Source organism: Chiloscyllium punctatum, chromosome 8 (genome assembly GCF_047496795.1).
Source record: "Chiloscyllium punctatum isolate Juve2018m chromosome 8, sChiPun1.3, whole genome shotgun sequence".
In the NCBI taxonomy this organism is placed as follows: Eukaryota; Metazoa; Chordata; class Chondrichthyes; order Orectolobiformes; family Hemiscylliidae; genus Chiloscyllium; species Chiloscyllium punctatum.
The window spans coordinates 109,601,064-109,615,630 of record NC_092746.1 but is presented as its reverse complement, the minus strand read 5'-3'; the positions used below and the strand labels follow the sequence as shown (position 1 = coordinate 109,615,630).

At 46.0% G+C, this 14,567-nt stretch overlaps 1 protein-coding gene across 1 annotated transcript in view; it reads right to left on the bottom strand.

Moving 5' to 3' along the window:
• The window catches only part of paxip1 (PAX interacting (with transcription-activation domain) protein 1), a 119,094-nt gene that overhangs the window by 78,394 nt on the left and 26,133 nt on the right, over positions 1 to 14,567 (bottom strand). The window contains exons 5-6 of the mRNA XM_072576229.1: positions 12,783 to 12,896; positions 1,435 to 2,055 (exon numbers count right to left, since the gene is read on the bottom strand). Coding sequence (XP_072432330.1) covers positions 1,435 to 2,055; positions 12,783 to 12,896 — 735 coding nt within the window. The remainder of the gene's footprint in view (positions 1 to 1,434; positions 2,056 to 12,782; positions 12,897 to 14,567) is intronic.

The following is a 14,567-nucleotide window of genomic DNA, read 5'->3' as shown; positions in this document are numbered from 1 at the left end:
AGGGGTAAATGTAGGAAAAGGATTCGGGTGGGATGGTCAGTGTGGACTTGTTGGGCCAAAGGGCCTGTTTCCATGCTGGAAGGATTCTATGATCCTAAATTACTCTAGCCCCATTTGCCAGCATTTGGCCCATATCCCTCTATACCCTTCCTTTTCATATCCCCATCCAGATGCCTTTTAAAATGCTGTAATTGTACCAACCTCCACCACTTCCCCTGGCAGCTCATTCTATACACCCACCACCCTCTGCATGAAAAAGGTGCCCCTTAGGTCCCTTTTTAAATCTTTCCCTTCTCACCTTAAACCTATGCCCTCTAGTTTGAACTCCCTACTGCAGGGAAAAGCCCTTGTTTGTTCACTGTATCCATGCCCCTCGTGATTTTATAAACCTCTGTAAGGTTTATATAAACCACCGCTCAGCCTCCGACACTCCAGAGAAAACAACCCCAGCCGAATCCGAGAAACAACCCAAGCAGCACCCTTGTAAAGCTTTCCTAAACGCTTTCAAGTTTCACAACATCCCTCCTATAGTAGGGAGGCCAGAACTGAACGCAATATTCCAAAATTGCCCTAACCAATGTCCTTTACGGCCTGAACATGACCTCCCAACTCCTACTCAATGCAGTGACTAATGAACATAATGAATTCTTCACTATCCCATTTACCTCTGACTCTACTTTCAAGGAGCTATGAAACTGCACTCCAAGGTCTCTTTGAAGCAAACCCTATAACCGCTTAAGGTAAAAACAGAAAAAGCTCGAAAGATTGAGAGCGATGAAGCAATTTAGGTCTATACAGGAGGAGATCTAACTGAGGTGCATAACATGCTGTGGGGATCAAAAATGTAGGTCTAGAGATAATGGTTCTCTCTGAGGCACAATCTAAGATGAGAGGCCATAGTTTTAGGCCAAGGGCTAGCAGGTTTAGAACAGAGATAAGAAATTACTTCTCTCACAGGGTCACAAATCTGTGGAATGCACTACGCCAGAATGAGGTGGATGCTGGGACAGTGAATAATGAGGAGACAGACAGATTTTTGATTAGCAAATGGGGGAGGGACAGGAAGTGGAGTTGAGGCCGAGAGAAGATCAGTCACAAACATACTGATTAGGGGAGCAGACGCGAGGGGCTGACCTGTCTACTCCTGCTCCGACTTCTTACATTCAGAGGTGGATCAGGCAGCATAGACAGAGCAAGGTGGATTATCGTTTCAGATTGCTAAAATCCTGAGTGGGGTGAGATGAGGGTACCGTGTCACAGATGATACGAAGGCAGATCAGACTGGTCGACCAGCTAACCTGCACAGTCTGCGACTCTATAGTGCTGCCGCCCTGTCGTTATACATTTAAACAGAAAGGCCGCGCTCCACGTTAACCCCACCTGCTCCACTTCAGGAGATTCTGCGCGCCCCAGCAGGAATGACAAGCCACTAACCTGCGCTACATTCGACGGTCTGGAGATCTGCTGAATGTCAGCGTTATTCGTTATATTTCGCAGAGTCCTGACAGCGGGGCTCCAGGCAGTCGCCATCTCAGGGCCCGGAGCCCCCTGGCCAGGCGTCACCAAGCCAACCCTGGCCTCAGGGTGAGAGACGGAGCTGGGCACAGGCGGGACGTTGGCGCACAGGTTAATGAGGGCGGACTCCTTCCCGTGAGCCAGCCGGCGCTTCGCGGCGCTGGGAGGCGGGATTTCCGCCGGGGTCCAGTTCAGGTTCCTCTCCTGCTTCTCGGGTGAGGAGTCCGAGGAGTCGTCGAACATGATCTCGCTGGTGGCCTTCTGGGCCTTCTCACCCCCCCGCCTGGGGGGCGAGCCCGGCACGCTGAGCGGAGAGCCTGCCCGCGATGACCCAGCGCTGCTCTTGGCCGAACACTTGTCGTCCATCTCAGGCTCCTCGTCATTTCCGGCCAGCTCCTCCTCTTCCTCCTCCTCCAGAATGACAAGGCGAGGGTGATACGTGCACTCATCCTTCCTGGATTTTGCCACGACACTGTCCTCCACCCAGTCTGGCGTCACTATTTTGATGCTGCTTCGACTCAAAGCACAGTTGTACTTCTCCTGTCAAAACAAAACAGAGTTTAAACCTTTCTGCCACTGACATTAAGAAAACTTATCACTTGTACCTTGCTTTTCCACAAGGTGGTCTCAAAATTGGAACCTAGTAACAGGTAGAATTTTTTTTTTTGGAGGGACACTACAACTGTGCCCTGTATTCAGCATCGCCCCCCCCCCCCCAATTCTAAAATTTATATCGAGACAGAAAATTAAGACACTTATGGACAGAGCGTTTTCCTTCATTATATCGACAAACAGACCTCTCAGTCTAACTCATCCATGACAACAAAGTTTCCCCAAACTAAACTAGCCCCACATGCCTGTATTTGGCCTATATCCCTCTAAACCCTTCCAATTTATGTGTCTGTCCAAATGTATTTTTAAATGTTGTAACTGTACCAGCCTCCATCACTTCCTCTGGTAGCTCATTCCATACATGCACCACCCTCTGCGTGAAAAAGTTGCCCCTCAGGTCTTTTTAAAATCTTTCCCCTGTCACTTTGAACCTATGCCCTCTAGTTTTGAACTCACCTATCCTGGGGACAAGTCCTTTGCCATTCACCTTATCTATACGCCATGCTTTTTTAAAAAACATCTATAAGGTCACCCCTTAGCCTCTGACGCTCCAGTGAAAAAGATCTTAGGCTACAGGCCTTACCTTGTAACTTTGCACCTAAACCCAGAGGGATTGGGCAGAGGTTTAGAGAAATGTCTGGAAGAAATTAGAAATGTTTCGGGTTTTTTTATTTTGAATGGGTCATGTTGTGGGAAGGTTGAAAAACAGTATGTTAGCCTTTCAGGAGTAATTGCAGTTATTCTATAAAGAAAGACAGTGCAAATCTTTGAAATATACACGTGGTCTGGCCAGTCAGCACCTGATAACAAAATAGCAGCTTCATACTTTCGACACAGAATTAGTTCCTAACTTTCATAGACTCCCTAGTGAGGAAACAGGACCTTCGGTCCAACAAGAATTAACTAGTTGATAATACTGATATTTAAAACCCAACAAGTTTACAGTATTGATGTTTGCATTCCACACCAGTCTCTTGCCACATCACATGACCCCACCTTATCCTCACAGCCCTTAAGCCAGTCGCTCATTCCAATCCCACCACAGCAGGTGAAATTTAAATTCAGATTAATACATCTGGAATTGAACAGATTTCCCGCTATAATGGTACCATAGCACAACCACTGTAAATACCCAGCAGATTCGCTAATGCCCTTTCAGGAAGGGCACCTGCCATCCTTAGCTATTCTGGCCTACATGTGACTCCAGACCCTGAGCAATACTGCTGACTCTTAACTGCCTTCTGGACATGGCCTCAATTCCAGGGTAATTAGGGATTTACAAAAACAAAGTGCTGGCTTTATTCGCAAAACCCATACCCTATGAAAGGATACAGAGAAAATTCCTGGGCTCTTATTTTTAAAGAAAACATTTTTGTAGGAAAATTACATTTTAGCATATTTTAAAAATTATGTCACTGATTAAAGGAACGCATAGATTTAATGTTTATTCTGTAGGACTTTGGGAGAAGCAATTACCATTTGGATCAATCTAGCTGGCAGGTGTTTAATACTTATTCAGTTGGTAATTATAAAGTTCAAAGGCGGCCTATTAAGGTATGGATCTGAGGCTTTAAGCATTGAGCTTTGTGAAAATGCTGATGGGACTACCCTAATCCCATTAGTCTCAAGATCTGTGTTTAATGTAAACATATAGCTCCTTAGTAATACATGTTTACAGGAGAGAAGGCTCATCATCAGTCCCTCACCAATCAAAGAACTGACTACACTGGTGTATAGCTTTCACTTTTCACTTTTCTATACATAGCTGTTTAGCTTTCACTTTTCTATACATAGCTCTGGGGGCTATGGCTGGGCAAGGGACTCGCTAAATGCAACTTAATTGTTACAGAAACGTCTCACTCAACCACCCTTTCAGACAGTGAGCTTCTGACTCTCTCCACAAGCACAGCGGGTCAAGCAGTGTCAAAGAAGAAGGGGAGCGATGAAAGGTTTCAACATCGACTTCCCGTCTCCTCCGATGCTGCTTGACCTGCTGTGCTCTTCAAGCTCGACTCTTTATCCACTCTGACTCTCCAGCATCTCCCGTTCCCATGAACTCCAGTGAAGTGTATTCTCTTCTTACCTTACATCTATGTCCCTCTACCAACACAAAAAATGCGTTCCTATCCATCAGAGACAGGCAAGAGGCTGGAAGAACACACAGCAAGCCAAGTAGCATCAAGAGGTGGAGAAGTTATTGTCTCGGCTGTAACCCTTCTTCAGGATTGAGGGCGGGTGTGAGGGGAGATGCAGATAAAGGAGGTAGCAAGGCCAGGGTGAAGTGGTGATAGGTGAAGAGACAGGCAGAGGGTACGACCTAGTTTGTCAATGGGAGGAATTAATCTGGTAGGTGGCAGGGAGGGGTAAAGGAAGGTGGAGGGGCTTGGAAGGGAGTTGGGGGATGGGAAGAGAGCTTATTTGAAATTGGAGAACTCAATGTTGAGCTCTCCGGGTTGTCGGCTGTCCGGTGGAAGATGAGGAACTATTCCTCCAATTTGCAGTGTGGTTCGTTGTGGCAATGGAGAAGGCCAAGGATGGTCATGTCAGAAAGAGAATGGGAACGGGAATTAAGTCTTTAACCAAGTTTGTTCCTATCCATCCTGGTTACAACCTTTGCGCACCAGTTGTGGTCTAACCAGTGTTTTGTACAGTTCCAGAATAACCTCCTTCCTCTTGTATGCTATGCCTCTGCTAATAAAGACAAGTCTCCTATATTGTAACTACAGGAGGTGGAACACTTATCCATTCACTTCCTCCCTCTTTAACACTTAAAGCCCCAAACTTACCTTCCAGGTGAAACAGCATTTCACTTGCAGTTCACTCAATCTGTTGCACTCACTGCTCACAATATGGTTTCCTCTACACTGGGAGTCAAAGCATAAACTGGGTGACTGCTTTGCAGAACACCTACATTCAGTCTGCAATAAAGACCCTGAACTCCCAGTCACTTGCGACCTTAACACCCCACCCCAGACGTTGGTTCCCTGGCCAACATCTCTGATCTCAGGCTTACTCCGGTGCTCCAGTGAAGCTTGGTGCAAGCTGGAAGAATAGCACCTTATATTCCACTTGGAGACCCTGCAGCCTTCTGGACTCAGTATTACATTCAACAATATTAGGACTCGAGACACCTTTTCCCAAGCCGCACACATTAGGCCTTGCCATTACATACAATTACATATCACATTATTAGCCACAACTAGTTCACATTAGGATCTCTTCATTCCCAGGTTAATCATTAACTACTCATGTCTTTCCAACTGTTCTGTCCCTTAGCAATTTTTGAGAAGATGTGTAGCTCAGGTTAATGATAAGTATGTAAGTTAGCTCGCTGAGCTGGAAGGTTTGTTTTCAGACGTTTCGTCACCATGACTAGGTCATATCATCAGTGAGAGTCTCTGGTAAAGCGCTGATAGTATGCACTGCCTCTCTATTTATAGGTCTTAGTTTCTTAAGGTGGGTGATGTCATTTGTGTTTTTCTCTTTTCAAGGGAAGATCGATAGGGTCTAAATTGACATGAAGGGCTTTTGCCCGAAACGTCAATTTTCCTCCTCCTCGGATGCTGCTTGACCTGCTGTGCTTTTCCAACACCACGCTCTTGACTCTAAATTGATGTGTTTATTAATGGAGTTCTGGTTAGAATGCCGTGCCTCCAAGAATTCTCGTGCATGTCTTTGCTTCACCTGCCCAAGGATGTGTGCGTTGTCCCAGTCAAAGTGGTGTCCTTCTTTGTCTGTATGTATGGAAACTAGTGACAGTGGATTGTGTCTTGGTGGCCAGTTGCTGTTCATATATCCTGGTGGCAAGTTTCCTGCTAGTTTGTTCTCTCTCTTTGGGCACTAACCCTAACTATCATTTACACCTTACCCTCTCCGTACACTTCTGCATAAAAAACAACATTTTTCCTAGCTACCATCAGTTTTAAGGAGGGGACACTGGACCTGAATAGTTAACTTCGATTTCTCTCCACAGTTGCTATCAGACCTGCTGAGTTTTTCCGGCAATTTCTGTTTTTGTGTTGTATAGGTCTTCTCAACCATCTTATTCTTCCTGCCCTATCTTCACTGTTCTGATATGCACACCAAGGTTATGATCTCCATAATTTCCCAGGGTATCCCATTCACGCTATAATTGCTTGCCTTATTAGGCCTCCCCAGGTGCATTACTGCACACTTTTCCAGGTTGAATTCCATTTGCCACTGCTCTGCCTAGCTGACCAGTCAGGTCCACTGATGTCCTTCAGTAGTTTACAGCTATCCACCTTATATTTAAATGCGGAGGAATGGGATTGTGGGAGATATAGCAGTTTGGATCAGTAATTGGATGGCTGAAAGAAGACAGAGGGTGGTGGTTGATGGGAAATGTTCATCTTGGAGTCCAGTTACCAGTGATGGACCGCAAGGATCAGTGTTGGGTCCACTGCTGTTCGTCATTTTTATAAACGACCTGGATGAGGGTGTAGAAGGGTGGGTTAGTAAATTTGCAGACGACACCAAGGTCGGTGGAGATGTGGATAGTGACAAAGGATGTTGTAGGTTGCAGAGAGACATACATAAGCTGCAGAGCTGGGCTGAGAGGTGGCAAATGGAGTTTAAAGCGAACAAATGTGAGGAGATTCACTTTGGTCGGAGTAACCGGAAAGCAAAGTACCGGGCTAATGGTAAGATTCTTGGTAGTGTAGATGAACATAGAGATCTCAATGTCCAGGTACACAGATCCTTGAAAGTTTCCACCCAGGTTGACAGGGTTGTTAAGAAGGCATACAGTATTTTAGCTTTTATTAATAGAGAGATCGAGTTCTGGAACCATGAGGTTATGCTACAGCTGTACAAAACTCTAGTACGGCCGCACTTGGAGTATTGTGTACAGTTTTGGTCACCGCATTATAAGAAGGATGTGGAAAGGGTGCAGAGGAGATTTACTAGGATGTTGTCTGGTATGGAAGGAATGTCTTACAAGGAAAGGCTGAGGGACTTGAGGCTGTTTTCGTTAGAGAGGAGGAGGTTGAGAGGTGACTTAATAGAGACACATAAGATAATCAGAGGGTTAGATAGGGTGGATGGGGAGAGCCTTTTTCCAAGTATGGTGACGGTGAGCACGAGGGGGCATAGCTTTAAATTGAGGGGTAATAGATATAGGAAAGATGTCAGAGGTAGTTTCTTTACTCAGACAGTAGTAAGGGTATGGAATGCTTTGCCTGCAACGGTTGTAGATTCGCCAACTTTAAGTCGTCATTGGACAAGCATATGGACATACATGGAGTAGTGTAGGTTAGATGGGCTTCAGATTGGTATGACAGGTCGGCGCAACATCGAGGGCCGAAGGGCCTGTACTGCGCTGTAATGTTCTATGTTCTATTTACCACACGACCTTTTCTCTCTGAGATCTAAAGGACGTGGACTTGGAGGAGAGAATTTTTTGGGACTAGTGCTGGAAGGGACACAGGTGTGAGGCAAGAGAGAGATTTGGAAACAGGGAGGTGATTTTTTTTTGTTTCAAAATTACAGCTTTGCCAGAAAAGAAGCCACACTGGATCAGCAAGTGCAGGAGTTACTTCCAGCTTCAGATATAACAAAATAAAAAACATTAGGACTAGGAGCAGGAGTGGGCTTGAGTCTGCTCAATTATTCAATCCAGCAACAGGTGATCTCATTGCGGCCTCAACTCCTCTTTTCTGCCTGCTCTCCATAACCCATCACTAATTAAAAATCTGTCCACCTCCTCTAGACATATGCTCAATGTTCCAGCACCCACTGCACTCTGGGGCAGTGAATTCAAAAGATTCATGACCCTTTGAGAGAAGCAGTTTCGCTACAGGAAGAATAGAAAGGGAGGCAAGGGAGGAGGGGAAGTGGCGTTTTTGATAAGGGACAGCATTACAACTGCACTGAGGGAAGATATTCCCGGAAATACATCCAGGGAAGTTATTTGGGTGGAACTGAGAAATAAGAAAGGGATGATCACCTTATTGGGATTGTACTAGAAACCCCCTAATAGTCAGAGGGAAATTGAGAAACAAACTATTCTTACAGCTATCTGTAAGAATAATAGGGTGGTTATGGTAGGGGATTTTAACTTTCCAAACATAGACTAGGACTGCCATAGTGTTAAGGGTTGAGATGGAGAGGAATTTGTTAAGTGTGTACAAGAAAATTTTCTGATTCAGTATGTACATGTACTTACCAGAGAAGGTGCAAAACTTGACCTACTCTTGGGAAATAAGGCAGGGCAGGTGACTGAGGTGTCAGTGGGGGAGCACTTTGGGGCCAGCGACCATAATTCTATCAGTTTTAAAATAGTGATGGAAAAGGATAGACCAGATCTAAAAGTTGAAGTTCTAAATTGGAGAAAGGCCAATTTTGATGGTATTAGATAAGAACCTTCAAAAGCTGATTGGGGGCACATGTTTGCAGGTAAAGGGATGGCTGGAAAATGGGAAGCCTTCAGAAATGAGTTAACGAGAATCCAGAGAAAGTATATTCTGTCATGGTGAAAGGGAAGGCTGGTAGGTATAGGGAATGCTGGATGACTAAAGAAATTGAGGGTTTAGTTAAGGAAAAGAAGGAAGCCTATATCAGGTATAGACAGGATAGATCAAGTGAATCCTTAGAGTATAAAGGCAGTAGGAGTATACTTAAGAGGGAAATTAGGAGGGCAAAACGGGGACATCAGACAGCTTTGGAAAATAGGATTAAGGAGAATCCAAAGGGTTTTTACAAATACATTAAGGACAAAAGGGTAACTAGGGAGAGAATAGGGCCCCTCAAAGATCAGCAAAGCTTTCGACAAGGTTCCCCATGGGAGACTGATTAGCAAGGTTAGATCTCATGGAATACAGGGATAACTAGCAATTCGGATACAGACCTGGCTCAAAAGGTAGAAGACAGAGGGTGGTGGTGGCGGGTTGTTTTGCAGACTGGAGGCCTGTGACCAGTGGAGTGCCACAAGGATCGGTGCTGGGTCCTCTACTTTTTGTCATGTATATGAACAGAGGAGGTATAGTTAGTAAGTTTGCAGATGACACCAGAATTGGTGTAGTGGACAGCAAAGAGGGTTACCTCAGATTACAACAGGATCTGGACCAGATGGGCCAATGGGCTGGGAAGTGACAGATGGAGTTTAATTCAGATAAATGTGAGGTGCCGCTTTTTGGAAAGCGAATCTTAGCAGGACTTATACACTGCATGGTAAGGTCCGAGGGTATTGCTGAACAAAGAGACCTTGGAGTGCAGGCTCATAGATCCTTGAAAGTGGAGTCGCAGGTAGATAGGATAGATTAGATTAGATTAGATTATTTACAGCGTGGAAACAGGCCCTTTGACCGAACAAGTCCACACTGACCCGCCGAAGCGCAACCCACCCAGACCCATTCCCCTACATTTCACCCTTCACCTAACACTATGGGAAATTTAGCATGGCCAATTCACCTAACCTGCACATTTTTGGACTGTGGGAGGAAACCGGAACACCCGGAGGAAACCTATGCAGACACGGGGAGAATGTGCTAACTCCACACAGTCAGTCGCCAGAGACGGGAATTGAAACCGGATCTCTAGCGCTGTGAGGCAGCAGTGCTAACCACTGTGCCACCCATAGTGAAGAAGGCGTTTGGTATGTTTTCCTTTGTTGGTCAGCATATTGAGTACTGGAGTTGGGAGGTCATGTTGTGGCTGTACAGGACATTGGTTAGGCCACTGTTGGAATATTGCGTGCAATTCTGGTCTCCTTCCTATTGGAAAGATGTTTTGAAACTTGAAAAGGTTCAGAAAAGATTTACAAGGATGTTGCCAGGGGTGGAGGATTTGAGCTATAGGGAGAGGCTGAACAGGCTGGGGCTGCTTTCCCTGGAGCATCGGAGGCTGAGTGGTGACCTTATAGAAGTTTACAAAATTATGAGGGGCATGGATAGGATAAATAGACAAAGTCTTTTCCTTGGGGTCGGGGAGTCCAGAACTAGAGGGCATAGGATTAGGGTGAGAGGGGAAAGATATAAAAGAGACCTAAGGGGCAACTTTTTCACTCAGAGGGTGGTACGTGTATGGAATGAGCTGCCAGAGGAAGTGGTGGAGGCTGGTACAATTGCAACATTTAAAAGGCAGCTGGATGGGTATATGAATAGAAAGGGTTTGGAGGGATATGGGCCGGGTGCTGGCAGGTGGGACTAGATTGGGTTGGGATATCTGGTCAGCAAGGACGGGTTGGACCGACAGGTCAGTTTCCATGCTGTACATCTCTATGACTCTATAATCTGCTCTCCCTTATCCTCGGCCTATGACCCCCCCGTTCTAGACTGCCCCACACAAGGAAGCATTCGCTCGGTCTACGTTGTTCATCCCCTTCGGCACCTTGCGCACCAGTTACAGCTTGAAGCTGACATGGCAGATGGAGACACTGCAATACCAAGCTCCGTCGAACCACGCAACACAAAGGCCAGGAACACCAAGAAAAAAACTGGCCAGACAGGGGACTGTAAAGCTTTACTGCTGCTCGGAGGTGAACCAGTATTAACAACAGCACCATAAACATGAAGCAGTTTCCTGCAGGAATGGAGAAACCTTCAGTTATAGCTAATAAATTCTTTTTAAGACTGCAGATGCTCCCACAGAATCACCATCACTGGGACTAGCATTGTTCCCCAGTCAACTCAGACAACCCCCACCTCTGAGGCAAATGGCTATTAAGTAGATATTTACAGCCACTGCAAAGCAGCACAATTTAGTCTGCCCATTTGCTTTTAACAACTGGCTGTAAAAAGATTTTATGAGCCTGACACAGACTGCCCTATTGAAACATGCCCACAAGGCAAGTTCCGTGGATCTAAACCTTTCAGAAATGTGTCTTCAATGAGAGCAATCAATCTCTTACATTAAAAGAAAGATCAGGGAGGGCGATATCCCCTTAACCTGCTATCTCCTTTCTCCCTCCAAGCAAGGATAGACTCAAACCATTCCAGCTGAATAAATGAAAGTCAGAGTGCGAGATCTCCCATTTCTCACTCAGCAGTTGACCAGTGGCTCAGTAAATACACCAGTAAGACCATTTCCAAACCAGAACAAGCAATATAACACCACCTCCGGTAACAGAAGGGCTGCAGGCCAGGGCAACCATATTTAAGCAAACTGGCAGAAAAGTCGGGGCAGGGAAAAGAAGGAGATTTATTCTGACGCAGCAAGTAGTCAAGGAGTCTTGGTCAAGGTGCCAGACGCTTTCACGAAGTTGCTGAATAGTGCCTCAAGGCATCGTATGGCCTCCTCCTACTGAAACATACCTGCCCGATTCAGCCTAACTTCCAACTGGGAAAGGCTAGGGACATTGTGGGATCAAAGGGGGAAGAAAGAAAAGGTTAAACCAGTCAATGACGGAGGCAGTTCGCGGGCCAGGGCTGAAAGGCCTGTTGCAGTACAGCGCAATCTATAGGATTCCCCCAATACGAAATGATCAGACCCACCACACAGCTCCAGCTTCAACCCATCCCCCACCACACCACTCCAAAACTCAGGGCCGTTATGATGCCATGCCTTGGAAAACACCTCCCCTACACAACACGCCCCACCAATTCCTCTCGTGAATTTACTTCCCAACACGCTCCACTGATATCCATCTTGCCTCACCCCCTCCTTTCAGCTGGTCACCAATGCTCCCTTGAAGGTTACGTGCCTGCATGCCGATCATGGCCACGACCTTCAATTCCGAAGACAGTGCCAGACTCAGAGGCCCAGGCAGCTGGAACAAGAATGAGAGAACACGCTGCTGGTCCCCGTCAGACCAGCGAACACCAAAGTCAGCCATTCGGCCCGTCGAGTCTGCTCTGCCGTTTAACGGAGGTCATGATGGATCAAGCCAACCTCCACTCCATTTCCCCTTCTTCCCAGGACGAGCCCTCCGCTTGCTGATTAAAAATTGGACTCTCTCAGCACTGAGTACACGTGATGGTCCCAAGAGCTCTCTGAGGATGAGAACGTCATAGATGCACGACCCACCGAGAGGAATCTCCTCCTCGCCTCTGCATTAAAGATGCCACCCTTTATTCTGAGACCAGGTGCTTGAGTCACCTACAACCATCGCCATCCACTTCTGTCACCCACTTACCTCACACAACCCCTCACACGCACACACAGGCATTCGCCAACACCAAAGGGCTGCTCACATGTCTGAAAGCTTGTCAGCAGGTAGTGAATGAACTGACCAGAAAACAGAACTTGGTAACAAGGAGCAGCCTGGCTTAGCTAACATTTAAGAGGAAAGATTTAAATGGGACCCAAGGGGCAGAGGGTGGTGCCTGTTTGGAATGAGCTGCCAGAGGAAATGGTGGAGGCTGCTAAAATTACAGCATTTAAAAGGCATCTGGGTGGTATCTGAATAGGAAGGGTTTGGAGGGATATGAGCCAAATGTGACTAGATTAGTTTAGGATATCAGGTTAGCATGGAGGCGTTGGGCTGAAGGATCTGTCTCTGTGCTGTACAACTCTCTGCCTCTAAGTCCTGACCAGAAATATCTAGCGCCATCAAAAGCAGGGAAAAGTAGTGACTGCTCCAGGACAATGCCCATCTAGTGTGCTTACAATTAAACCTGTTAGACTATAACCTAGTGTTGTGTGATTTTCATCTTAATGGAGTACATTCCAGGCTGCTCTGGCAACTGTGACACACTTACCCCCTGAGGTTCAGGCACGATTAAGTGGGTGCAAGCCTTGTTGAGTTTGAGTTGGCAGTCCCCGCCGTAAAACGTTATTAAAGCCCATAGCGTTTTGCGGTCTTCAGTGGAAACCTGGAGCAGAGAAATGGAAAGAGAGACATACTTTTCAGTGCTTATTAAGTATAATTTTTAAGTATTTACTTTAACACACTTGTAGCTCTATATAAACGACAGTGAAGTCTCACTTCTCGAACCAGTAATCTAACCAAACTAGAAGCATTCACGTAGAATGGAACATTCCTTCCCAGAAGCTGACAACTCCTCAGCACAGAAATGGTAGATGGAATACCATGTGGGAAAGTGAGGTTGTGCACTTTGGCAGGAAGATCAGAGGCATACACTATTTTCTAAATGGGGAGAGATCTCACAAATCTGAAGCACAGAGGGAACTTGGGAGTCCTAGTTCAGGATTCTCTTTAGGATACTATGCAAGTTCAGTTGGCGGTTAGGAAGGCAAATGCAGTGTCAGCATTCATCTTCAGAAGGCGAGAATGCAAGAGCAAAGATGTATTACACAGACTGTATAACTTGCTAGCCAGACTACATTTGGAATATTGTGAGCAATTTAGGGCCTCCTATCTAAGGAAGGACGTGCTGGCCTTGGAGGGAGGGTCCAGGGAAAGCTTACATAAACGATCCCGGGAATCAAGGGCTTGAAGATCCTGGGTGTGAGCTCAATGGAGTTTAGCAGAATGAAGAGGAGGAATCTGAACAAAATTTACTGAATACTGTGAATGTGGAGAAGATATTTCCACTTGGAGAGACTAGGGACCCAAGGGCACAGCCTCAGAGTGAAGGGGACAACCTTGTAGCACTGAGCTGAGGAGGAATTTCTCAGCCAGAGGCTGGTGACTCTGTGGAACTCATTGCTGCAGGGGGCTGTGGATGCCAGGTGTATTTGAGAGAGAGATAGATAGGTTCTTGATTAGAAAAGGGATCAATTGTTAAGGACAGAAGGCAGGAGAATGTGTTTGAGAAACAGATCAGCCATGATCAAATGGCACAGCAGACTTGATGGGCTGAATAGCCTAATTCTACTCATATAGCTTTTGGTCTTAAATGTAAGATTTTATACAAAGTAAAGAACCTGGCCTGTTTCTAAAGTGTTTGGTAATGAACGGATCCTTTACTGGTTCAAATCTGACAAATCCTAAGAACATACTGTTTCCATGGAAACACATGACTGTTGGCCCAATTTCCACTGTCTGTGGGGATTTCCCCCCCAATTTAGTGTTCATACCAACCCCAAAATCGCACAGCCGGCCTCCACACTTAAACATTACACTGTTTCTTTTGTTTACTTAACCTATTTTTCTAAACAACCTATTGAGATGTTATCACACATCTCTGGAGCAGGTGGAACTTGACCCCAGGCCTCCTGGTCCAAGGGTAAGGACACTACTACTGTGCTACAAGAGGGCCCATTACATATCGAAGTTCTGGGGAAAAAAAACTTCCTCAAAATCGCATTATTCCACCCCTAGAAGGAACATCCCAGGCTTCTAAGTTTAATAACAGCTAATAAATGTACAACCGACGAAATGAAATACATGGGATCACTGCTCCTCCTCTAACTGTGCTCCTAATTAGCAACAATGCAAACAGAGAACTCTGGTAACACACTTCACCACTGAGTCATACACAGATCCTCCTCCACTGCCTATCTCTCCTTAACCAGGAGCAAGCGAGGACTGCAGATGCTGGAGATCAGAGTAGAGTGTAGGATGCTGGGAAAGCACAGCA